The sequence below is a fragment of the Dermacentor albipictus genome, chromosome 9, assembly GCF_038994185.2.
Source record: "Dermacentor albipictus isolate Rhodes 1998 colony chromosome 9, USDA_Dalb.pri_finalv2, whole genome shotgun sequence".
NCBI classification, from domain to species: Eukaryota; Metazoa; Arthropoda; class Arachnida; order Ixodida; family Ixodidae; genus Dermacentor; species Dermacentor albipictus.
The window spans coordinates 102,787,463-102,812,431 of NC_091829.1; the positions used below are offsets into that span (position 1 = coordinate 102,787,463).

The 24,969-nt window shown below is 47.0% G+C and overlaps 1 protein-coding gene across 2 annotated transcripts in view; it reads right to left on the reverse strand.

Annotated features, from left to right (window-relative positions):
* The window catches only part of LOC135896813 (phospholipid-transporting ATPase ABCA3-like), a 335,034-nt gene that overhangs the window by 34,572 nt on the left and 275,493 nt on the right, over positions 1 to 24,969 (reverse strand). For both annotated transcript variants that reach the window (XM_070525172.1, XM_070525173.1), the window contains exon 21: positions 3,049 to 3,236. In XM_070525172.1, the coding sequence (XP_070381273.1) occupies positions 3,049 to 3,236 (188 nt within the window). The remainder of the gene's footprint in view (positions 1 to 3,048; positions 3,237 to 24,969) is intronic.

Consider the following 24,969-nt stretch of genomic DNA (forward strand, 5'->3'; position numbering starts at 1 on the left):
AAATAACAGGTGAACCACTGCACCGTGTTTATGCCTTTTCAACTGCCTCCTTGTAACTTACATGGGTTAAGATTGGAGCTAGTTGGTTTTTCATATTAGATTTAGTAAAGCAATAAAGGGAGCCAGTTGGTGAATGCTAATGGTTATTTTGCGCTCAGTTTTACACAGAAGATATTAAGGAAGAACAGGACGTTGATAGACCAACCAAGCACCAACCAACCTACCAACCAAGTTGTAGGTTGGTAGTTTGCGCTACGTCCGTCATCGTCCTGTTCTTCCTTAATATCGTCTGTTTAAAACTGAGCGCTATATATCCATGTTCATTTTAGATTGTGTGGTACAGCGTGAATTAGGGACAAGGGACGCAAGAAAGCGCATGTCGTCGCTTTTCTTGTGCCCCTTGGCCCGGATTCGCGCTGTACGACGCAATATAAAATGTGTCCTGGTACCGCGATGCCGCCTCTATTTGTCAGTGTTCTGGCAGAACCACCATGAGTTTCCAAACTTTTTGTGATGTTTCTAATTTACAGGCTCCCCAATTGGCCCAAATTTCATTTCAACGCGGCACCGCATCCGTCAAATATTTTAAACAAGCTTTTATGGCTAATAACAAACAGGGTACAGAAAATGAAGACGAACGAAGGCATACACACAAATACAAGCGCTATGTGCGCCTTCCTTGTCTTCGTTTTCACGCGACAGCGTTAAGGAGCTCGTGTCGCAGAAAAGTCGGTGTCGTCGGCGTTGGCCGTGAGCGAAAAATCACGGAAAGCAATTAATAAAAAAACAACTTGCAAGATTGGCTGGGTGGGAATAGAACCAGGGTCTTCTGAGTGTGAGACGGAGACGCTACCACCCAGCCATGAGTTCGTTGGTTCAAAGCGGGACAAAAGCGCCTGTAGTGAATGCGGTGTTGCCTTAAAAACGAGACGTAGAAAGTTGTACTGCGGCGTATATCGGTATGAGCGTGTAAATTACAGAAGTCGCACTTAAACGCGTAGTGAAGTACGTTTCCGCGCCATTTCTTCTGCGCTAGCCGCATACGCAGAGCCTTCTTGCGGCAAACACAGAAGACCCCCTCCTCCTAATGTACGGCGCTGCCCCGAAAGGTGGCGCGCCACTCACCCGTTTCTCGCCTTGCTCTCGTTTCAGCGTATTGGGGTCTTGTGGGGATCGGTGCGAGGCGCGTCGCGGCCCGGCTGTCCGTGCCGATGATGACGTTTGGCTCGCGTAGATCGTTTCTCCCTCCGATACACCGAGTTGTTTGGTTCGTTCCGTTTGCTCAGGCACACGTTTCGTTGCCGCGCCGAACGCTGCGTTGGTCGGCGCTCACCGCGTGATTGGTGGGTGCAAAGTCCGATTCAGGGCGCCTCGTAACTGATCGCTGCGCCGTAGCGCATTGTCTTACACCCTTTTCCGGGTCGATGGCAACGCTGTTGCGTTCCACTCTTGAAGGCGAAGCTTAAGCGTCCTATTATTTCAGTGCATTGTTTGTTATTAGTCGCGAAACGACCCAAGCTTGCCTGGTTTTCTAATCCGCTCACTTAAGCTTTATTTTTACACGCAAGCTTAACTGGCCAGCTTTTCAAATCGACGGTGTTTTTCTGAAACAAAGGAAACGAACGGCGAAAGCACGAGGAAGTCAAGAAAATCACGCGCCTGGGTAGTACAAAGGAGCGCGCTAAGCTCATGGTAAAGTACCGCCACCTAGAGAAACGTGCAGGTAACGTTCAGCGAAGTACAGATGGAGAAACGAGGCCAAGTGGAAGGTAGGGGATGCGCGCTGGGTAGACCTCCTCTGGCAGTTATAGTGGTTTTCTTTTCGTTGCATACGTGGTGGGTTTGTCTCGTGGTAACGTCGTCCTCGCGTGCCGTACACTGTGTGTTGGAGTGAAAGCGTGCGATAGTGAGGCGAAGGTGGCGGCAATATCTCGCGGGCGCGCTGGGAGGAATCGCGGCGTATTCCGTCGCGAGCATTGCGCTGTGACACCGGGTTGAAGGAACCGAGGGCGTTGTACTTCGGCCATTCACGGTCACGGGCGCTTTATGTCTAAAACGATCTGCTTTGGAAGCACATGTCTACGGCCCGTAGCTTTGCGTGTGCTGTGTTCTCACCGATGTGTTTGCGTTGAAGCGATAGAAGCACTAAGGTCACCTCGCTCGCTGCTGCTGCCACGATTCCACAACACCACTGTTTTGACAGCCGGTGTCCGCCGTGAATGTTTACAACGGGGGCGTTCTACTGCGGCGGCTGCTGCTTCTGTCGCGGCTGCGCCAGCCCTGTATTGAACACAATTTGTGATGCTGACCGTATAGGCGTCAAGGCGCACCAATGACCGATAGCATCGCGTGTGCCACAGCACCCATACGCTTGCGGGTCACCCGCGTTCGCGAAGTGAAACATCACTTCTGGCGATAAGGCAGAACGCAACCGCTGTCTGGCACTTGGCTGATAAATTATAAAATATTTTCTACTCTTTCACGAATTTCGCTATCCGATCGTTCATAATAATAGGACGCAACAAATTCTCGATGTCAGTGCCAACAGTCCAACCTTTTGAAGAAATAAAATGTGCCCTACTTGTCAATAGTGAATAGTCACTATTCTAAATAGCACTGTATTCGAGTAGTTTTTGATTTCAAAACGCTAACTTCCTACAACAAAAGGGAATATTGGCGCAGAAATGCGATACGATTTGTTCACGCGGGCATGCTATGTGCCTAAAAAGTGCAAAGCTATGTATTTTGTGATCTGCGGAAATTGTCGTCTACGCGAGCAAACTGTCATTTAAACCTAATGTTCCACACGCGTATTAAATAAAGCTTCGTTACAGAAACACACTAATCTAGCGAATACTAGGACGTGAGTATCGTTCTATATTTATAGGAAGAACCGTCTTCTGCTACCACAAAACAGTTCGACCAGTATTCGATTGTACTCGTCTCGGCACCATTCGATTCACATTCAATTCTTTTTTGAAGATTAGTACTCGCACACGCCTGATTGTAAGAATGCTGGCTACATAAATTAAATCGGCGCCCGCCAACCTGTACACGCCGCACTCCTTCGAGGCGTGCTCGTCGAGGTCAACGACCGATATGACGCTGTCCACCATGGGCTTCAATTCGCTTTCAGGGATGCCTCGCAGTCGGCCGACCAGGTACAGGTACTCGTACGCGTTCAGCCTGTCCAGTAGGCCTCCGAGCTGGAAGCAGTAGCTGATCTGCGACTGCCACTGCGTGGCAAGGGGACAGGGGAAATGAAATTTATTTCCTCCTCAACGCCATACAAATTAGATGGGTGAGTAGACAAAAAAATACAAAGAATTGTAAACAGGCCAAGATACGTCACAAATGAGTTCTAATCTGACACATGATGTGTATTCATCCCCAAGACAGCGAAGTTGTGCAGACAGCTCGTACGTGACGGCATGATTACAACTTACCACACTGTGCTGTTCCTGCAGCATGGCGGCTGCAATGACGTCAGTTCATCATATTGACTCCCAAGAGTGATCGGGGGGGGGGGGGGGTGAGTATTCTGTAAGAGTGCACCTAGTGGACTGTCCATTTAGGCCGCTGCTGATTGGACGCAGCTGTACGAGAGAGGAGGAGACGAGCAGCCCTAGCCAATCAGCAGTGGTCCAAGTGGACAGTCCACCTAGTCGACTCTCACAGAATACCCCCGCCGCCTGCTTCAATGTCGTAAAGACGCTGTCAGAATGCGGGCTTCTGTGCCAGATACACGGCCGAACCGGCAAAACGACCGCAGTAGACGCTAACAGACGAAGCTTCGCACCGTGCTGGTGGGAACAACATGGCGGCTAGGATGACGTCAGCGCAAACCATGGAGGCCTGGTGGTCATAGGATGTAAAGGTTTTGTTTGCTCACTCACGGTCTCGCTAGATCGAATCACGCCATGATCGCGCTTGATCGTAGCAGCATGCGCTCGAGCGCAGTCATGGCGTGCTGATCTCCGTGACGGCTCACACGCAGAATACGTTGCAGGAACACAGGTACCAAAGGTGACATGGGGCCGAATACTCGGAGTCATCATAAATCACAACATCAATGCAAACTCTAGCTTTACAGAATATAAAGAAATTACCGAAATTTCACGTACCTGATACGACGCATCATTAGCAAAAAAAAAAACGGACGTAGACAAAGGAAAGAAACACAACACATGAGTGCACTCGTGTTATAGTAAAGCTCTCTACACCGCCGCGTTCATAATGCTAACATAAACGCAAATTAGAAAACTCAAATCTTCCCTCAACATCCTTGACAAGGCCGTCCTAGGTCTACCAATATGCACCTCAAATCAGCGTCTTCAACACACGGACGGGCCCCTTTCCCACTCTCACCGAACTAACAAAACAATACCGAGACAGACAAGTAGCGTGTTTGTCTTCTAAGGAACAAGGATGCAGCATCCTGATACCAGTAGAGATAGTCCTCGTCAGTCCAGCTGACACTAGTTAACCAAAGCCCTCAGCCACAACGCAACATTGCATTTCCACACATACCAGCCAATATGGCGCCACACCTACATGTCTGGTTGACGTCAAGCACAAACAAAACTTCATCACAGAGACCGGAAATGTATCACGATATAGACGGACACCACACGCTCTAAAATGGGGTCGTACGCGTATGCTATATTTTATTACGATGAATAAGTTGGTCGGTGCCCTTGGCACGTGCGAGTGTCAGCCTGACTGGAACCTGGCTCTACATTACATTACCTTCGCATACAACTCTTCCCGTCTCAAAACTGCTGGCTTTTCCCCGTTTTACCTCTTGTACGGCCGCAAACCGACGCTACCACTGGACACTGTGCTTCCGTCCGCCACAGCTTTAACTAGCGATTATGCCCGTGATGCAATCGCCCATGCTGACCATGCTCGCCATCCGGCGCGCGCTCGTCTACAAGTGTCTCAAGACAAGCAGAAACAACGCTACGGCCTCCGTCACCGTGATGTCCATTTTGTGCCCGGCGCCCTCGTGTTGCTTTGGTCGCCACCGCGTAAAGTCGGCCTTTGTGAAACACTGCTTACCTGTTACACATGCCCATATCGCGTGATACGCAAAGTGACCGATGCCACCTATGAAATCGTTCTAGCCACGCCCCCTACGTCCTCCGCTGTGACAACCAGTGACATTGTTCACGTTGCTCGACTCAAGCCCTACAACTCTCCACGTGCCTTGGATATTTAACAGCACCGTGACGGTACTTTTGCCGCCGTAAGGTAATATTAGGCTATCATTGAGCGATGCTCAAGAAACGAGCCACCGCGAGAACGACGAAGAAGTTGGTCGGTGACCTTGGAACGATCGAGTGTCAGCCTGGCTGCCTGGCTCCATTGTAATTAGCGTGTAAATAGCATTTTTGTCTGTGTCTTTCCACACGTAACAATATAAATCCTGGGAGACAGCACCGATTGCCCCAACAGCTGGGCCGCTTCCAACACTCCCAACGCAGCCACTCTGAAATTCAGGCGATATGTCATACAAGAAGCTTCTCTACTCACTAAGCTCCAGCCTAGTCATTTATACCTGCTCCAGCCTAGTCATTCCCAACATGCAATGCAGACTACTGGAAACCCACCTAATAGAGCCCTGTAACCGCAAGCAGAACATTACAATGACACTGCGTTGGGCACCTGGTCATGCTGGGATCGAGAGAAATGAGTTGCTTCATCAACGTGCCCGCGAAGTTAACCACAGGGCGCCCATGGTTCCCTGGCCAATACAACGACAGCGGAAGACTCCACCATGTACAAACAGCAAATATCTGAACATCACAAGAACGTAAGCGAAAACTGCGTTATTTTATCCCAGCCACACCCTTCACGGAACACGGAACAAGCACATCTTCGTGAAGTTCATCCTAATCCTCTCCTCACTCCCTAAAACTCAGCAACTTCGCATGGCTAGCCCCAGCACACTGCCCCAAAAGTCCGCGAATATCAGATATAGAACACAGTGTGAACTTATATAACAGTGCCATTACATTCCCTTATTTCTCTTAGACACCCCCCTCCTTTCAAAGTTATTGGCTTCAATCGAGCTCGGCGCATAAACACGGGCGTCAGCGGCGCATGCGCTCTTTTTTACTGTCCGTTAGTGGTGGCTTTAAACAAAGCTTTTTTCCTTCTTTCCTTCCTTTCTTGCAGTACCACGGCGCCAGCTTTCACCATAGCCTGTTAAATGCGCCCTGCTCTCGGCAGTACCCTCTACCATCGCTTCGAGATCAGTGCCGCTTGTTGCCACATGGTAGTCCGCCTCAGGAATGCTCCGCACTAGTCACGCTAACATGGTAGCAAACCAAGTGGATGGCGATGGCCAATAGTGCCTCTATGTTCGTAAGGGTTATTTCTTGACTGTACACGACACCGATAATTTTCTCCTATGCGCAAATGTAACAAAAGGCGAACTGCTCAAGAAGGAGGTCAGGATTGTGACGTAAGAAAAGCCTCGGTGTACTGATAATGATGTGTGGTGATTTATGGCGCAAGGGCCAGGTTTCGCCAAAGAGCGCCATGACAAGTGCTAGTGTTAACGATGTATTATGGAAGATGTGACTTGGCTGTAAAGTGGCCTAAATATAGTCGCTCTAAAGTGCGTAAAATCTACGTGCTATAAAATTATGGCGATGACTAAGGACGGCTACTATGAACATTAAAATCCATCGTAGAAGAATGATGCATTGTTTAAAATATGCGAGATGTTAAATTGCTTACAGCACTACTGCCTCGCCAGAGCCCTTGAACCACAAGGACCTAGAGGCATGTGCTATTCAATATAATTATCACAGCGGCATCCTCTGAAGAGAGGAAGCGCTACGGACGCGTGGGGCTAATAACATGCAATACAACGTCTTTCAAAAAAACCTGAGACGGCGTTGGTGTCAAAGAGTGGTTCTGGACCAAGTAACATAACAGGATGAAATGGGATGTGCTGCCGCTAGGCTAAGAGAAAATGTTTCTTTCTTTCAGATTCGGCTTCCCGACACTCCAGTAGGACGTGGAGGACGGTCAGCCTCTCCCCGCATCTACCACAGGTTGGAGGCTCGTTGCCGTGAGTAAAACGTTATATGTGCCAAAAGCGTGTCCTATTCTTAGATGGCAGAATAGGACATCTGTACGGCAGGATTTTGTCACAGGAGGCCAGAAACCTAATTGTGGCTTTATTACATGCAGTTTATTATTTGTGTCCAGGTCCCACAAGCGTTGCCAGTAGTTTTGCAGTTTTCTTCTTAAGAAAGGCTTCAGGTCTTTCACAGAGACCGAAGCAGTAGGATTGACTGCATGCATTGAAATTGATGTGGCCATCTGGTCCGCTAGAATGTTACCCTCGATGCCCCTATGTTCAGGCACCCCGCATATATTCACATGTTGGTTAGATATATATGCTTTGCACAGGACAGAGTAGAGTTCACTAATTACCGGACTTTTGTGGTTACAGAATGACATCAAGGCCTTCACATCACTAAGGGAGTCCGTATATATAATTGATTTCTCGAGTTTGGATTTCTTTATATGATTTACAACCGACAAAAGTGCGTAGGCCTCAGCCGTAAAGATACTGGTTTCCGGATGTAGTACGTCGGATTCCGAGAAGGATGGACCGACGGCTGCATAGGACACACCGTCGTGTGACTTCGATGCATCTGTGTAGAAGTCCGTGCAGGAATATTTGTACTGGAGTTCCCGGAAATGCATTTGGATTTCCATCTCTGGAGCATGCTTTGTGACTTGCACGAAAGATATATCGCATAGTATGAGCTGCCACTCCCAAGGAGGTAGCAGCTTGGCTGGATGCATTAGGCGGAGCTCGAGGAGTGGGACATGCATTTGATCACTAAGCTCCCTCACACGCAGCGAGAAAGGCTGTCTTGCGGAGGGACGATTATGAAAGAGTGTAGCATATGTCATATCGTTAATGGTATTAAAACACGGATGTTGAGGATTGGAGTGGACTTTCAGAAAATATGTTTGGCTGATGTATGTTCTCTGCAGATGAAGTGACCACTCATTTGATTCTGCATATAGACTTTCAATGGGACTTGTTCTGAAAGCTCCAGTGGCCAGTCGGATTCCTAGATGGTGGACCGGATCTAGCATCTTTAGCGCGCTTGGGGCTGCAGAATGATAGATCATGGCACCGTAGTCCAGTGGTGATCGAATGAGGCTCTTGTAAAGATTCAATAAACATTTCCTGTTGCTGCCCCATGTTGTGTGGGATAACACTTTAAGTAAGTTCGTTGTTTTTAAGCATTTGACCTTGAGGTACTTTATGTGTGCAATAAAAGTTCATTTAGAATCAAGTATGATGTCTAAGAACTTGTGTTCTTTGTTCACAGGAATTCGCTGACCATACATTTCGATACTGGGTTCTGCAATGAGCCCTCTCTTTCTTGTGAAAAGCACACAAGAACTTTTGTTGGGGTTCACTTTAAATCCGTTTTCGTCTGCCCACTTGGAAACCTTGTTCAAGCCGTGCTGTACCTGTCTCTCACAAACTGTGAGGTTGCAGGATTTGAAGCCTATTTGTATATCGTCTACGTATACAGAATAAAAAATGGCCGGTGGCAGTGAAGCACGTAGCGTGTTCATCTTAACGATAAAGAGAGTGCAGCTGGGAACGCCTCCCTGGGGTACACCAGTTTCCTGCGTAAAAGGACGTGACAGTGCATTACCGACTTTTACTCGGAAGGTACGATTTGACAAATAGCTTTCAATTGTGCTCAGCATATTTCCATGGATGCCAATTTCCGACAGGTCTCGCAAGATCCCGTAACGCCATGCCGTGTCATATGCCCTCTCCATATCGAGGAATATCGATAGGAAAAACTGTTTATGTGTAAATGCATCGCGGATATTTCCTTCAATGCGCACAAGATGATCGGTTGTCGACCGCCCTTCTCGGAATCCACACTGATAAGGATCGAGCATATTGTTGAGCTCAAGGAAATGTATAAGTCTCCGATTTATCGTTTTTTCAAAAAGCTTACACAGACAATTAGTTAGAGCTATCGGACGGTAACTTGCCACCAAGGAAGGGCCTATTCCGTGCTTCAGTACAGGAACCACAATCGCTTCTTTCCATGTGGATGGGAGGCATCCGGAAGCCCAAATAGTGTTAAATAGTATAAGTAGCGTAACGTGTGTGTCAGTATGTAGGTTCCTGATCATGTCATACATGACTCTGTCAGGTCCCGGTGCATTGCTTTTGAATGCGTTCAGGGCAGCTCTGAACTCGGCAATACAGAAAGGCCGGTTATACGGTTCTTTTCTGCCTGGATTTTCGTATGATTGGCCTACGTTCTATTATTTCTTTATGTTTAAGAAAGGACTAGGAATAGTTGATTGAGCTCGAGACACGCTCACAGTGCTCCCCAGGTGAATCTGCCTGGTCTTGCAGGGTTTCGTCTTGTGTGTTTACCAAAGGGAGGGAGTATGTTTGTCGCCCTCATCCTACTAACCCTGTTCCAGACTTTCGTCTCATTTGTATATGAGTTGATACCCGATAAAAACGTTTGCCAACTCTCTCTTCTGGCCTGTCGGCGGGTTTGCCCGCCTTGGGATTTTGCTTTTTTAACGTTTATAAGATTCTCCGCAGTGGGGGAGGCGCGTAGCAACCACCACGCTTTTTGTTTCTTACGAGCGATCCTACAACCGTCGTTCCACCACGGGACACGCCGTTTACATGTCAAGCCATTTACTTCTGATATGCATTTAGATGCGGCATCTATTATCAAGGCTGTAAAATACTCCACAGCGGCATCAATTTCTAATGAGGAGATGTCATGCCATGAGATACCAGCAAGAGTTCGAAATTTATCCCAGTCAGCTGTCTCAATCTTCCACCGAGGTGCCTGTGGTGGATATTCGTTTTCTTTAGGTGTTCGCAGCAGTATGGGGAAGTGATCGCTTCTGTAAGGGTTCTTCGTAACTTCCCATTCAAGTGCAGGAAGAATAGAAGGAGAAACTTTGCTGAGATCGATTGAAGAAAAGGTTCTGTTTGCTAGAGAGTAATATGTGGGTTCCTTCTTATTCAGAATGCACGCAACACAAGAAAAAAGGAACTGTTCAACAAGACGACCTGGCGCATCTATACGAGAGTCGCCCCACAGGGAGCTGTGCGCATTGAAATCGCCAAGGACAACATAAGGTTCTGGCAATTCGTCTATAAATGACTGAAATTCATGTTTGTTCAATTTGTAGTGTGGGGGTACGTAAATCGAGCAAATCGTGACGAGTTTATTTAGGAGAACAACTCGAACCACCACTGCTTCAAGGGGCGTTCTTAGCAGTAAAGTTTGACAGGCTATACTTTTATGAGTGACAATCGCAACACAGCCCGATGATGCGACGGCATCATCGCGATCTTTGCGAAACGTAACATTCGTTCGGAGAAAGTTTGTGTGTTTGGATTTTAAGTGTGTTTCCTGTAAACACCGCACTTTTGGATTATGTTTGTGGATGAGTTCTCGCAAATCATCAAGGTTTCTAAGGAGACCTCTGACGTTCCATTGAATAATTTGTGTATCCATTTTTAAAGTAAATTGGTGCTGTGCATAGAGAAAAGGAAGTGATACCTTATGTTACAGAGCTCTTTTTCGAGGCCCTGTAATGCGCGTTTTGCCCTTTCTGGAGCGTTCGAGGGAGCCTCGCCGCTCCTTAGGCGCTTGGCGCGCCGTGAGGACAGGTGTAGTGTCCATTGCCTCTTGTGAGGCGCCGCACACATGCTCTTGCGAGCGAGAAGCTTTCTTTGAGGGTCCTGCCTCGGAAGGCAAGATCCCTGCGCCCACCAGCCCGGAGGTCAATGGGGCCTCCTGAGGAATCCGGCTGCGCCGGCTGTTGCCAGCGCTGCATGGGGTCGGGGAGGTTGGGGTAGCCTCGGCTTTGCCCGCTTTCGGGGTCGATAGCCTCGTCTGCTGTGTTGGCGTAGCAGCGTTAGCCGTAGCCGCCGAGGGGGCGGATGGCGTCACTGCCGCCTCACTGGGTGTGGGTTGGACAGACGCCGGAGGCCGTTGTGGCGCTGCCCGCTGACGCGCCACTTCGGCAAATGTGTTCTTAGGCAGGTATGCCACCCGCCTACGTGCCTCCATGAATGATATGTGTTCTTTCACTTTGATCGTGACAATTTCTTTTTTCCAAGATGGGCACGACCGCCAGTGCGCGGCGTGCTCTCCATCACAGCTTACACAATGCAAAGAGTTCGCGCAAGCTTCAGACGTGTGTTCATGGGCACTGCATTTTCCACATGTTTGGCGGCCTCGGCAGCTCGGCGAGCTGTGGCCAAAACGTTGGCATTTGAAACATCTCAGAGGATTTGGCACATAAGGTCTTACACGGAGCTTGATGTACCCGGCCTCGATTGACTTGGGCAGGACACTTAGGTGTTTGGTCGCAATTTCTTTACCATCTCGCCTCATCTTGATTCTTTTGACATTTATAACATTCTGTGCACTTAAGCCCTCCAAGAGTTCAGCCTCAGAGAGCTCCAGCAAATCATCGTCCGAGACAACGCCGCGGGTGGTATTCATTGTACGGTGCGGGGTTACTACTATTTGGGTCTCCCCGAATGATACTAGTTTAGGCAGTTTCTCAAATTGTTTCTGATCGCGGAGCTCCAAGAGCAGGTCACCGCTAGCCATCCTCGACGCCTTATAGCCTGGGCCAGAAACTTTGGTAAAAGAGTTCGATACAAGGAATGGGGAAATTGTTCGCACTGGTTTAGCTGGTTTTTCAGAATGGAAGACGTGGAAACGAGGGAAAGATTTTTTTTTGCCGACCAAAAAATTTGAATACTTCATCGGTGTGCCCTCTTTTCTGAGGGCGATCAGGGAGTGGGGGGAAGGAGTTAGCCATAAAGATATGTGAGATTTCGACAGTAACGCCAGCCACCCACCGTGGTATCCTACAAGGGGACGCTGCAGGACCTGTGAAACACGGCCTGCAAACGCCAGTTGTACATTACCACTATAACCAAATATGAAATAACCAAGGTTGGCTATCCACACACGGTTAACCCTTGCTGCCTGGAAAAATTTGAAAAGGAAACCAGAAGAAGACAGGAAAGGTGGAAAGTAAGGGAAAGACGAAGGTAATAGGGAGAGAGAGACAAGAAAAGGCAACTACCGATTTCCCCCGGGTGGGTCAGTCCGGGGGTGCCGTCTACGTGAAGCAGAGGCCGAAGAGGTGTGTTGCCTCCGCCATGGGGCCTTAAAGGGCCGAACACGCAGCATCGGCTCAACCTCCAGGATCCCCTTTTCCCCGGACACGGCTAAGCCCCGCACGGCAACACGCGGGAGGGTCCAACCATCGTGTGCTCGGGTACGTGGTGTCGCAACACACGAAATGCCTGCTGATGCAGACGCCCCTGCGGGGGCTCGGTGTACTGTGGTCTACTACACACTATGGAATATCACACCTATAAGGGTGTTTTCTCGTGTCTGTAACAGACCCCTTTACACCCATAAGAAAATGTGTTCGGCCGAACTAGCACACCCATTTGAAGGATTTTCTTTAATTGCACCCTTTGCCTCGGTGCTTCTGTTGCCTTATTGCACACTGTTTCATTTTAACAGAGGTGTATCTTATTCTGTCAGTTCCGATGTCTTTCGGACATCCACCAAAGTGATCTAGATGTATCTTCCGACATTTATATAAAGTTATTACGCATTTCTAAAAAAAGCACTGCCACGAAGTCTACATTTCAGCTGTCCACCGACAAATTCTCAGCCCATTGTGTTTCCTTTAGACCACTCCAGTGACAAACACATAATGCAGTACCTTAAGAGTGCAGTAGCGCCTCTAGAAGCGTCTGACAGGTTGATGTCATGCCCTTCAGAAATGTAGATTATAAAAAATCACCACTAAGGCGAGACGAGTGGGGGAAGCCGGAAAGCAGGGTAGGAATTAAAAGGAATTTTAGAGCCCAATCCATCTATGATGACTGTCGACAGTAATGCGATTAGCATTCAAGCAATCTAGCTACACATTTTCTGTGAACTCACGTTTACTTATATTCTGTCGTGTTTATTCATAGACATCCGTTATTTGGGCTACAAGCCACCTAAACTGTATCTGATGTGGGCTTCGAAAAAAACATGCCAAGGTCACTGTTGTTAACGACGGCATCACGACAACTGAATGAAAACGGCGTATAGACGACGATCGAATGACGAACAATCATGATTAGTGGTAAGAGCATAGAGTGAAACTTTTGTTTCTTACGCGGCACTTCCTGTTCTCCACCTGAGGCGATGGAGACGAGATTTACTTAAATTACTGCGCACCCAAACACAGAATTGTGCTTCAGCACGTAAGCACGGCGTTGTCAAAATTCATGAAAAGCCTTAAGTATATTTCGGAAGTAATGACATCACCAACGACGTCACACACAAGAAGGAGTCATGATATTTCATCGCGTATTTAATAGAATACAGTCGCCTTGCATACACTGGAGATGTTCCTAGCAGAGTGAGTGTGACGTCACTACCTGCTCGCTTGTTTTTCATCTCCTGGCGCGCACCTGCTCGCTCGCTCGCTTGCTCGCAACAGAGGCGCGCGCGCGTTGCATGCTCTGGCGTCCTCCGCTCTTCCTCGTTAAAACCCCTTAAACTTCGTAAAGTAGTGCCATGGTTTTAAGAATGCCGCCTCCTCCTCGCGTGCTCTGGCCGCGGCCAACGCCTCGTCACTATTGGACGAATGGCATTACGTGGGCCCTCGCGCTGTGCATCAGCGCCATTTTTGCTGGAGAAGCGCCTACGGAGTGGCGAGGAACGCATGTTGGCGCCGTTGCTACGCTCGAGCAGTGTAGGGGGCGCCACGGTCGAGGAAGGAGTGTGAGAGAGAGGAGAAACGAGGAGCAGTGAAGGAGGAGAGTGTCACTGCTTTACGAAGTTTAAGGGGCTTTATTCCTCGTGACCCTCCATTGCTTGTCGCCCGCACATCGCGCCAGGGGAAAGACGCTCACTCGCTCAACCTAAACAACAACAACGCGGAGGTGCGAGTGCCACTAAGAGACACATATATCAAATATTAGCGTTGCCTACAACTTTCCTTTACTAATGTTCTAATTTATTATTTATTTATTTATTTATGTATTTATTTATTTATTTATTTATTCATTCATTTACAATACTGCGCTCGATAGAGAGCATGGCTGCAGGGCCATACAGCGTATGTTCAAGTATTCAGTACGCAGAAATCAAGTGGAAAACATGGTTAGAAACATAAAGGCAGAACTGTTACTTGAAAAGGGTGATTAAAAAAGTACCATCATCCAAGCACGGTAATACAAAATGGACGCTGTGTTTCGAAATACAAATGCATGTTTCCACATAACAGCTAAGCAACATGACACCAAGACAAATAACATTAAACAGCACGTGAGTGACCAGCTATACATTATAGGGAACGAACGGAAACGAAACATTTAACGCGTTAATATATTATACAGTTGTGGGTAGAGATGCACTAACTACGTTATGACTTTGGCAGAGAGAAGAAACGATTTTAGAAGAAATAGCTAGGCTCTGAATTAACATGAAGAGTCTAAATGTAAAATAGTAATAAAAATTATGCGTCCACATAACCGCTACTAACGAAAAAAAGAAGGGGACGATGAAACCGCGACAACGCAAACTTTGTGAGGATGACTCATGCGATTATAAATTACTTTATTGACACACTGCTGCTTCCACTGCGAAGTAAATTTTGATTACAATTGAATGTTGGTTGCAGCAGGATCAATTCGACTTCACTCAGGTACTGCGAGAGGGGAGAAAGAGTACGTGCATGTCTCGTTGTTGCATGTGTATTTTATTAAAGTCTATGCATGTTTCTTACATGCTTTCTGAGCCTCAGAAAATGAAATGTACCTGGACGCATTTATCTTATAGTTATTCTTTAGTAGCTGATAAAACAACTTCAGGCGAGCAGGTATTGCTCTCGAAGAAAGCGTTCCTATTCCAGATGGCGTTAGAAGATTAGTCGTAGAGTCTTCGCATTTATATTTATTGTAGATGAACCTCATAGCCTCTCTTTGGATTACCAATAATTCTTTATGTTAGTCATATAATGAGCAAACCACTGTGTTTGTGTACTCGAGAATTGGCCTTACGAACGTTTTGTAGGCTAGTAGTAGGCTAGTAGGTGGACTGACGTGTTGGAGAGCGCAAGGCTTCTTTTGAGGAAGGATAATTTGCGTAGTACTCCTGCGGTGACATTTGTAACACGTTTATACCACCTGAGGACTGAAGGCAATATAAGCCCTAGATATTTATCTTATTCAATTTTAGTTAGCGGTGTGCGATAAATTTCGTAAGTAAAGTTTTGATGGTGTTGTTTTCCATGTTACGCCGCGGTCACAAATGTTTTTACGTTCTCATCTTATTTCATTTAGTTTGTGTAAGTGCCCAAGAACAGCTTTACGCTTTACCATTGGTACAATTGCATTACGCAAAGAATATAAAACAGAACAGAAAATCTCAAACTACAGTACTACACAACGCCACAAAAAATGTATTAGTCAAGGACAGAAATCTTACGATGGGGAAATAGTAGAGCTGAATATATCAAGATCATGACGTATGGTATTGTCTTGTGTTACAAGACGTGATATAGCGTTAGAAGTGCAAGAGGAATTCACGGTGAAAACGTTAGGATTACGCAAGTTCTCGCGAGTTGTATAGAATGTCACAGCTGACAGTAGCGTTCACCTGCAAATTACGGCAACAAATAGCTAGAGTGTTGAGGGGCGCATTAGGTGCGATGTGGTCGCTATTATGAGTAATTTCGCTATAAATATTGCAGTCACCGGCGAACAGTACTGCAACCAATTTTCGCTCTTACGTCATTATTATAGTTCAGGAAGAGTAATGACCCAATAACGGAGCCTTGGGGAACTCAGGAAACAACTGCAACCATGTTACCAATTTTTCGCAGATTACAAATTGCGAAAGATTGCTGAGAAGTTGTTTTATTCAAGCTGAAAGGGTCCCTTTTGCAACAACACTTTGGACTTGAACAATGAATTTGCCATAGAAAATCAAATGCGTCAGATAGAGCAAAATCATATCAGTCTGGCCAGTATGACTGATTGTAAACGCAACATCGTGGACTAGTTCTGTCAGATGGGTCAATTTGGTAAACCAGTGTGAAAGCAATGTTGGTTGGCAGGCAAGAAGCCAATGTTCATTAGAAGAACCATTATCTGGTTCATGATTACGTGATCTAGAACCTTACAGGACGTACTAGTTTAGGAAATCTGTAAAAATTTGAAATTTTGGTGATGTCCCCTAATTTATTACCCGCATTATTTTTGCAATTTTGAAATTGTTTGGTGTCTCTGCATTCGCGATTTGCTAAAAAATATGCAAATGCGTCTACTGCTTATTCCACATACTTCTTCAGGATGTCTGTCCTCAGGTATGTTGTCCAGACTGTCGTATTTTTGTCAGTCAAGTATAAGTATAAGAGGATGCTAAGAATCACTGGCTCCGGACAGGCCGCCATTGGAATATGAACCTGGCAACGTTTAACGCTAGAACGTTATCTAGTGAGGTGAGTCTAGCAGTGCTATTGGAGGAATTAGAGGGCAGTAAATGGGATATAATAGGGCTCAGTGAAGTTTGGAGGCCAAAAGGAGCATATACAGTGCTAAAAAGCGGGCACGTCCTGTGCTACCGGTGCTTAGCGGAGAGAAGAGAACTAGGGGTCGGATTCCTGATTAATAGTAATATAGCTGGTAACATACAGGAATTCTATAGCATTAACGAGAGCGTGGCAGGTCTTGTGAGACTTAATAAGAGGTACAAAATGAAGGTTGTACAGGTCTACGCCCCTACATGCCGTCATGATGACCAGGAAGTCGAAAGCTTCTATGAAGACGTGGTATCGGCGATGGGTAAAGTAAAAACAGAATACACTATAGTGATGGGCGACTTCAATGCCAGGGCAGGCAAGAAGCATGCTGGAGACAAGTCAGTGGGGGAATATGGCATAGGCTCTAGGAATAGCAGGGGAGAGTTATTGGTAGAGTTTGCAGTAAAGAATAATACGCGGATAATGAATACCTCCTTCCGCAAGCGGGATAGCCGGAAATGGACGTGGAGCAGCCCGAATGGCGAGACTAGCAATGAAATAGACTTTATACTCTGCGCTAACCCTGGCATCACACAAGATGTGGACATGCTTGGCAAGGTGTGCTGCAGTGACCACAGGATAGTAAGAACTCGAGTTAGCCTCGACCTGAGGAGGGAACGGAAGAAACTGGTACATAAGAAGCCGATCAATGAGTTAGCGGTAAGAGGGAAAATAGAGGAATTCCAGATCAAACTACAGAACAGGTATTCTGCTTTAACTCAGGAAGAGGACCTTAGTGCTGAAGCAATGAGCGACAATCTTGTGGGCATCATTAAGGAGTGTGCAATGGAAGTCGGTGGTAACTACGTTAGGCAGGATACCAGTAAACTATCGCAGGAGACGAAAGCTCTGATCAAGAAACACCAATGTATGAAAGCCTCTAACCCTACAGCTAGAATAGAACGGGCAGAATTTTCGAAGTTATTCAACAAGCGTAAGACAGCCGACATAAGGAAGTATAATATGGATAGAATTGAACATTCTCTCAGGAACGAAGGAAGCCTCAAAACAGTGAAGAAGAAACTCGAAATTGGCAAGAATCAGATGTATGCCTTAAGAGGAAAAGCCGGCAATATCATTACTAATATGGATGAGATAGTTCAAATGGCTGAGCAGTTCTATAGAGATCTTTACAGCACCAGTGGCACCTACGACGATAATGGAAGAGAGAATAGTCTAGAGGAATTTAAAATCCTACAGGTAACGCCGGAAGAAGTAAAGAAAGCCTTGGGAGATATGCAAAGGGGGAAGGCAGCTGGGGCGGGTCAGGTAACAGCAGATTCGTTGAAGGATGGTGGGCAGATTGTTCTAGAGAAAATGGCCACCCTGCGAACGCAATGCCTCATGACTTCGAGCGTACCGGAATCTTGGAAGCACGCTACCATAATCCTAATCCATAAGAAAGGGGACGCCAAAGACTAGAAAAATTATTGACCGATCAGGTTACTGTCCATTGCCTACAAAGTATTTACTAAGGTAATCGCAAATAGAATCAGGAACACCTTAGACTTCTGTCAAGCAAAAGATCAGGCAGGATTCCGTAAAGGCTACTCAACAACAGACCATATTCACACTATCAATCAGGTGATAGAAAAATGTGCGGAATATACCCAACCTTTATATATAGCTTTCATTGATTACGAGAAAGCGTTTGATTCAGTCGAAACCTCAGCAATCATGGAGGCATTGGGGAATCAGGGTGTAGACGAGCCGTATGTAAAAATACTGAAAGATATCTATAGCAACTCTACCGCCACCGTAGCCCTCCATTAAGAAAGCAACAAAATCCCAATAAATAAAGGCATCACGCAGGGAGATACGACCTCTCCACTGCTATTCACAGCGTGTTTACAGGAGGCATTCAAAGACCTGGATTGGGAAGAACTGGGGATAAGAGTTAATGGAGAATGCCTTAGTAACTTGCGATTCGCTGATGATATTGCCTTGCTTAGTAACTCAGGGTCAGTAATGTTCACTGACCTGGAGAGGCAAAGCCGAAGGGTGGGTCTAAAAATTAATCTGCAGAAAACTAAAGTAATGTTTAACAGTCTCGGAGGAGAACAGCAGTTTACGATAGGTAGTGAGGCACTGGAAGTGGTAAAGGAATACATCTACTTAGGACAGGTAGTGACTGCGGATTCGGATCATGAGACTGAAATGATCAGAAGAATAAGAATGGGCTGGGGTGCGTTCGGCAGGCATTCTGAGATCATGAACAGCAGATTGGCATTAACCCGCAAGAGAAAGGTTTATAACAGCTGTGTCTTACCAGCACTCACGTACGGGGCAGAAACATGGTGGCTTACGAAAAGGGTTCTACTTAAATTGAGGACGACGCAACGAGCTATGGAACGAAGAATGATAGGTGTAACGTTAAGGGATAAGAAAAGGGCAGATTCGGTGAGGGAACAAACATGAGTTAATGATATGTTAGTTGAAATCAAGAAAAAGAAATGGGCGTGGGCAGGACACCTAATGAGGGGGGAAGATAACCGATGGTCATTAAGAGTTACCGAATGGATTCCAAGGGAAGGGAAGCGTAGCAGAGGGCGGCAGAAAATTAGGTGGGCGGATGAGATTAAGAAGTTTGCAGGGACAACATGGCCACAATTAATACATGACCTGGGTAGTTGGAGAAGTATGGGAGAGGCCTTTGCGCAGCAGTGGGCGTAACCAGGCTGATGATGATGAAAGGGAACTTACTTCGGCAGAGACATAGGAGCCCATAAGGAAAAGGAAATAGGAAAATTAGCAGTAATACCATCAAGTGGTAGCACGCATACTGGTACGTCATGGTCAGGTATGACATGAAAGACACCAGTTCGTACATGATTATTTAGAAACGATAGCTGGCTAATATAAGGGCAAGAATGCTTTCAGTAGTTGCCTGCGGGCGGCTTGGACGTGAAAGGACGTGATAGAGATTGAAAAGTTAACATGAGATCAAATAGCGGATCCGAGGCTGTTGCCGAGTAGTACATACCATTCCAATTATTCTTACGAAAATTCAAATCACCCATAAGGGGGACGCGTGTACTTCGCACGTGGCGTTGCGTGTAGTCGTGAGTGGCTCTTATACAGCAGGCCAATTTGCAAAATACCGCCTCAACGCATTTATCACAGGAAGAGGGGCAAAAGCAAAACATTTTTTTTTACAAATGACGCCACTCCACTACTACGTGTAGGAGTATCCTTCCGAAAGATGGAGTAATTTGTTGCGGCGAACTCGTGATCAAGAATGACGGACGTAAGCTCCGTTTCTGTTATAGATGCTGCATCAAATTCGAAATCAGTTATGAAGTTTTCAAGTGCTTGGGTTTTATTGTCCAAGCTCCAGCATTTATGCGTGGCAACCATGTTGTAACGACGGCAGTGTGATGAGGACGGCATGAGCGCATTGGTATCACGACCAATGTATGACACCAATGTATTGCATTGTATTGCAATACATTGGTACAATACAATGCAATGACAATACAATGGTACAATGCAATGGTACAATACAGTGACCAATGTATTGCATGATGACGACCATACGGCAATGGATGCATGGAAGAAACTGTCCTTACAGGCAATGGCGACGCTGGTATTGACAATGGTGGCATTATCGCGATTCTAGGAAAACAGCATGTGATTGCGATAAAATCACGAAGAAACGACGGCGATCATGAAGGCCGCTATCGTGACGACGACATCAAAAACCATGGAAAGGCGTTTTTGAAGTGACGACTACGGTGACATTACTGCGTGGTGACGGTGGCGTGAGTCAACTTCATGGCGACAACCACGTGACGACGGCACGATGACAGTGGGAGGACGAAATTGCAGCGACCAAGATGGCATGACGGCGAGGCATCCCCACGGCAATATGACAACGAATGCATGACGACCACTTTATCAAGGCAGTGACGACGACGACGTTGACGACGACATGAGAATTGTGTGATGACAATTGGGTGGACGAGTGCGTGGCGACGACGGCACGATAACTGCCCGATGACAGTGAGAAGGATAACGACGCGCGTACAATAATCGTGGCGTAAAGACTACGGCACGAGGACAACCGGGTGACAAAACCGGAATTCCGACGACCACAATGACGTGACAACGACGGCAGTGTGACGGATGTGTAACAGTGTCTGTTTGAGAAAGACGCATTGACGACGATGGCTTGGCGATGGCGCAGCAGTTACGATTGAATGGCGAGTGTGTGGTGATAATAAAATGACGAACAAATGATGTCCACAGAGCGATGAAGGCTGTACGACGACGTTGGAGTGACGACTATGGTATTCATTGATACTAAAGGGCTAGTTGGCGCGCCATGACTTTGAAGAAGCGCACTTCATTCTGGCGCGTTACGCACACACAAAAACGACATATATACAGGCGCTGGACTTCGACTATAGCTTTCTCTAACAAAGTACCCCGCCATTATTCCTAGAGCGGGAACCCCCCCAAAAGATGTCATTCTTGTTTTTACGTTGAGTTTTGTTCATACTTCACTGCCGTCAGGGCACGTGTGCTTATTAAGGGACACTACAAAGGGCGGGCCTTTGAGCAATAGAGCAGTAGTTTCAGTACAGCGCCTGTGTATGTCCTGTTAAGAATGGCGAGCTACAATGAAAGATTGCCACCCAGTTACGACCGGGGAACAAGACACGCATCCCCCACTCTCCGTTGCTTCAGCTAGGATGAGTTCAATGAAGCGGGCTTTGTGCTGAAAACCGCCGCCTTCCTCCAGCCCCATCGTCGTTGTGACGGAACGGGTTCGGCGGGTGAACTATTGTGCCCGAGCTCTCCAGCGCGGACCTGATCTGCTACGCGTGAGTGGGCGACCGCGGGAAAGCCGTTTTTTGTTGCTTCCCACGTGCGACCGGGACGCAAGACAACGAGCTACCCACCATGGCTCCGAGCTTCCCGGAACGGCGCGCCTCTGACGTAGCTCCGGCATCGGAATGGGTGTGCCTATGTGTGCGTAAACTGTTCTGCGGAACGGCGTCCTCTGACGTCGGCGCCCGACATCGGAATGTGTGTGCCTATGTGTGCGTAAACTGTTCTGCGGGGCGGCGGCAAGTTGACAATGAGTGAACGAACGTTCGCGTCACCTTGTATCGCGGGAGGACCGAGTGTTTAAAAACTGCTGTGGTGCGAATTCTGGACACACTTCTCTCGTGCAGTCATGTTGGACTGACACTCTTTTTCTCAAGCAGTCATGTTAGACTGATTTAAATACTGTAAATAAACCTATAATCCTCGTTCTCGATGAGAAGCAGTCCTTCCCTTCATCAAAGTCCTCAGCGTGTATAAGTTGGACGACAACATGGGCCCGCTACCTTCGCATTCATGCCGGACTCCAATCTTGACAAAGGATCACGAGCGATGGGATTGAGCCCCCAATCCTGACAGTCCTTCTTATGTGCGCGCTACGTGTAATATTTTAGTGCGCTGCTTCAATATCATTACAATCGGATGGTTATTCTGGTGTAATGACGATGCTAAAAGGACTGCATGAAGGCAACGTTATGAAGACAGTGGAGTTGCGACGGCGGCAGTGACGACAAAGGCACGACGACAATCGGATGACGAAGTTAGGAGGACGGCGATGAAACGACCACGAGGCACCCTCGCGACTGTATGGCAACGAATCCATGATGAATGTACGAAGGCGAAGGTGGAAGGTCAACAATGAAACAAACAAGGTCAAGATACCACCACGTCGACGAGCGTATACGTAGTGGCCCATGCAGACAGGTTTAGTTTAGCCTACTCAACTTATAGGCGCCGTGCACGCCGACGGACGCGCCACTGGTGGCGGCCTTGCGGAGAACACGCGGGAAAGGAGCCTGGCGCACGCCGTAGTTGGTTGTGTCGTTGATCGTGCTTCTCTGTCTTATTCGCGTTTTCAGAGTAAGATAGGCAACACCATTCGCACGTGTGGGATGACCAAAACTTCAGGGAATGTCGAAGAATTGTTGCAGGGTCTCAAATACTGGTGAAAACGTGCCGGCGATACGGTTCTAATCATTCCCGGCAAAGCCTCATGAGCGAGAGCAACGGTAGCAAAAATGGATCGTCGCTTCCAAGGAAAATTTCTTGTTTTCATGTCTTCCTTTCTCTCGTCGGTGTTTCTTTCCACTCGATAATAGTTAGACGCGTGAGCAACGAAGTTCGTTTGCAGTGCAGCATGAGGTTTAAAGGCATATCGCTAAAGTTCGGAATGCTGTTTGCCGCTTATATTGTTTTGCGCTTCTTTACCGCGTTGCGCTAGCTAGGCAGCACGACTGCACGAGCGCATTGCGTTGTATGTTAAACCTACTGAGGTTTGCAAGAAATGAAATTGTTGGTTTTATATGGCAAGATAAATCCTCGCACCAGCTGTCGTGCACTTCATGTTTTACATCTATTTTATGCGTGGCTTCGCGCATGTTTAACTGTTGCTGAATGCTCCATGCATAACTCTTGTCGATTTTTTTGAGCTGCGAAGTTTTCACCCTGCCTTGTTTGTAAAGGGTATAAATCATGCTGTGTCTTATCGGAATGATACCAAGGAAGTGCTTCTTTAACAGCTTTATTCTCTTTGCCCGAGGGCATCTTAGATATTGTTTGCGTTTTTGGAAATGTGCTTAGAAAATGGGTAGTTCTGGGCGAGAATTGCTAATAGCTGCTGCATATGGTATTTTTGTTACATTTCTCAGTTAAAAGTTCGCGTCCCGTTTGGGAAGTCATCAAACCTCGATGCTGCCTGAGCAAACGTAACACGCCGAGTGGTTTGTTTGTTTCACAACGCAGTCCCTACTTGTACTCAACCGAATTCTTTCTTATACTTACGCTGCAGATGACTAAACCGGGCCTTGCCGCCAGCGCTCATCTGCTTTGACTGGCGCTGCTCTGCCTTTAAATACATCATGTGGCACCTCTCTCTAGTAATATGAAAAAGTACTGAAACGTTAGTCAGCCTTTAGCTTTGTACGTTTCCAAGCAGCTCCCTTGGGGAATATAAAATTGCACAAACTGCAGCGGGGACGGTAGTTCATCGACGTATGCAGCAGAAGTGCATCGGCGGTGCAGCACTAACACGCGCTTTTGTTAACCCGTGTGTTTTGTGACTTCATTGGCTAGTGTACGCGTTTGCATCAATATATTGGCAATTACTCTTCTTGAGGCGATGTCACATGTATTCCGCGGCAGAAAAATCACAACGGCATACGCAGAGATTGCACCGTGCGGATTTGTTTGATATAAGTCTGCACTAACGACGGGTGCTTATTATTCAGGTACAGAAGCAGCATTGCGGCGAGGGTAGAATAAAAAAAAAACTATCGAGAGATCACATCACTCAACAAAATTTATCGGCTAGTGAACATGAGCTCCTCGTCATGTAAATGGGGTTCATGGCGTTTGTCTGCGGGACACACCTTGCACGTATGTGGACCATGTTGTCCCAAACACCGGTAACATCGTGTTCATACCAGCTCGCACAGAGGTCAGCATCTTCCCTACAGCTGTCGCCGCAGAAGAAGCAGCCTGGCACCCGAACAAAGGAGGAATCGCAGCCGCGAACTTCAGCCATCCTTGCTGCAAAGGGTTGTCGACTGCTACTGCTCCCGCGTGCACTGTTGGAAGCGTCCGCTAGGTGGCTTTCAGTGGCACCTCTATAGGCGGTGCACGAGGCGTATAGCGTACGCTATACGCTATAGTGTAGCGTACGCTAAGGAGCGCATGTTTTCTACAATTTTAGTTGTCCAGTGATATTTTCTGATCTCAGAGGCTATATGCCGTCGCTGCGGGTATTTCCCGACTGTAGCGAAAGGTGGCGGTAACATGGCATTTGGGGAGAGCTTCAGAATGGCTTCAGAATAGGTAGGTGTTTGGATGATAACTTATTTATTCTTATTCAGTGCATTGAAATATCAAAAGCGGAAAGCAGACCGTTGTATATGGCCTTTTTAGACATTACAGGAGCCTACGACAACGTAGACCGCAACATTTTGTGGGATATTCTGGAAAGTGAAGGTTTAGGTAACGATTAGCTACAGCTTTTGAAAGAGATTTACCTAGAAAATACCGCTTGCGTTGAATGGGACGGGATGAGGACCGAGCAGAAAGTTCATATCAGCAAGGGACTGAGGCAGGGGTGCCCTTTATCCCCGCTGCTGTTTATGATGTACATAATGAGGATGGAGTGGGCGCGAGAAGGAAGTAAGAAAGGAGTAAGGAAGAGTAAGTAAGGAGTAAGTAGTAGGAGTAAGTAGGAGTAAGTAGGAGTAAGTAAGTAAGTAAGTAAGTAAGTAGTAAGTAGTA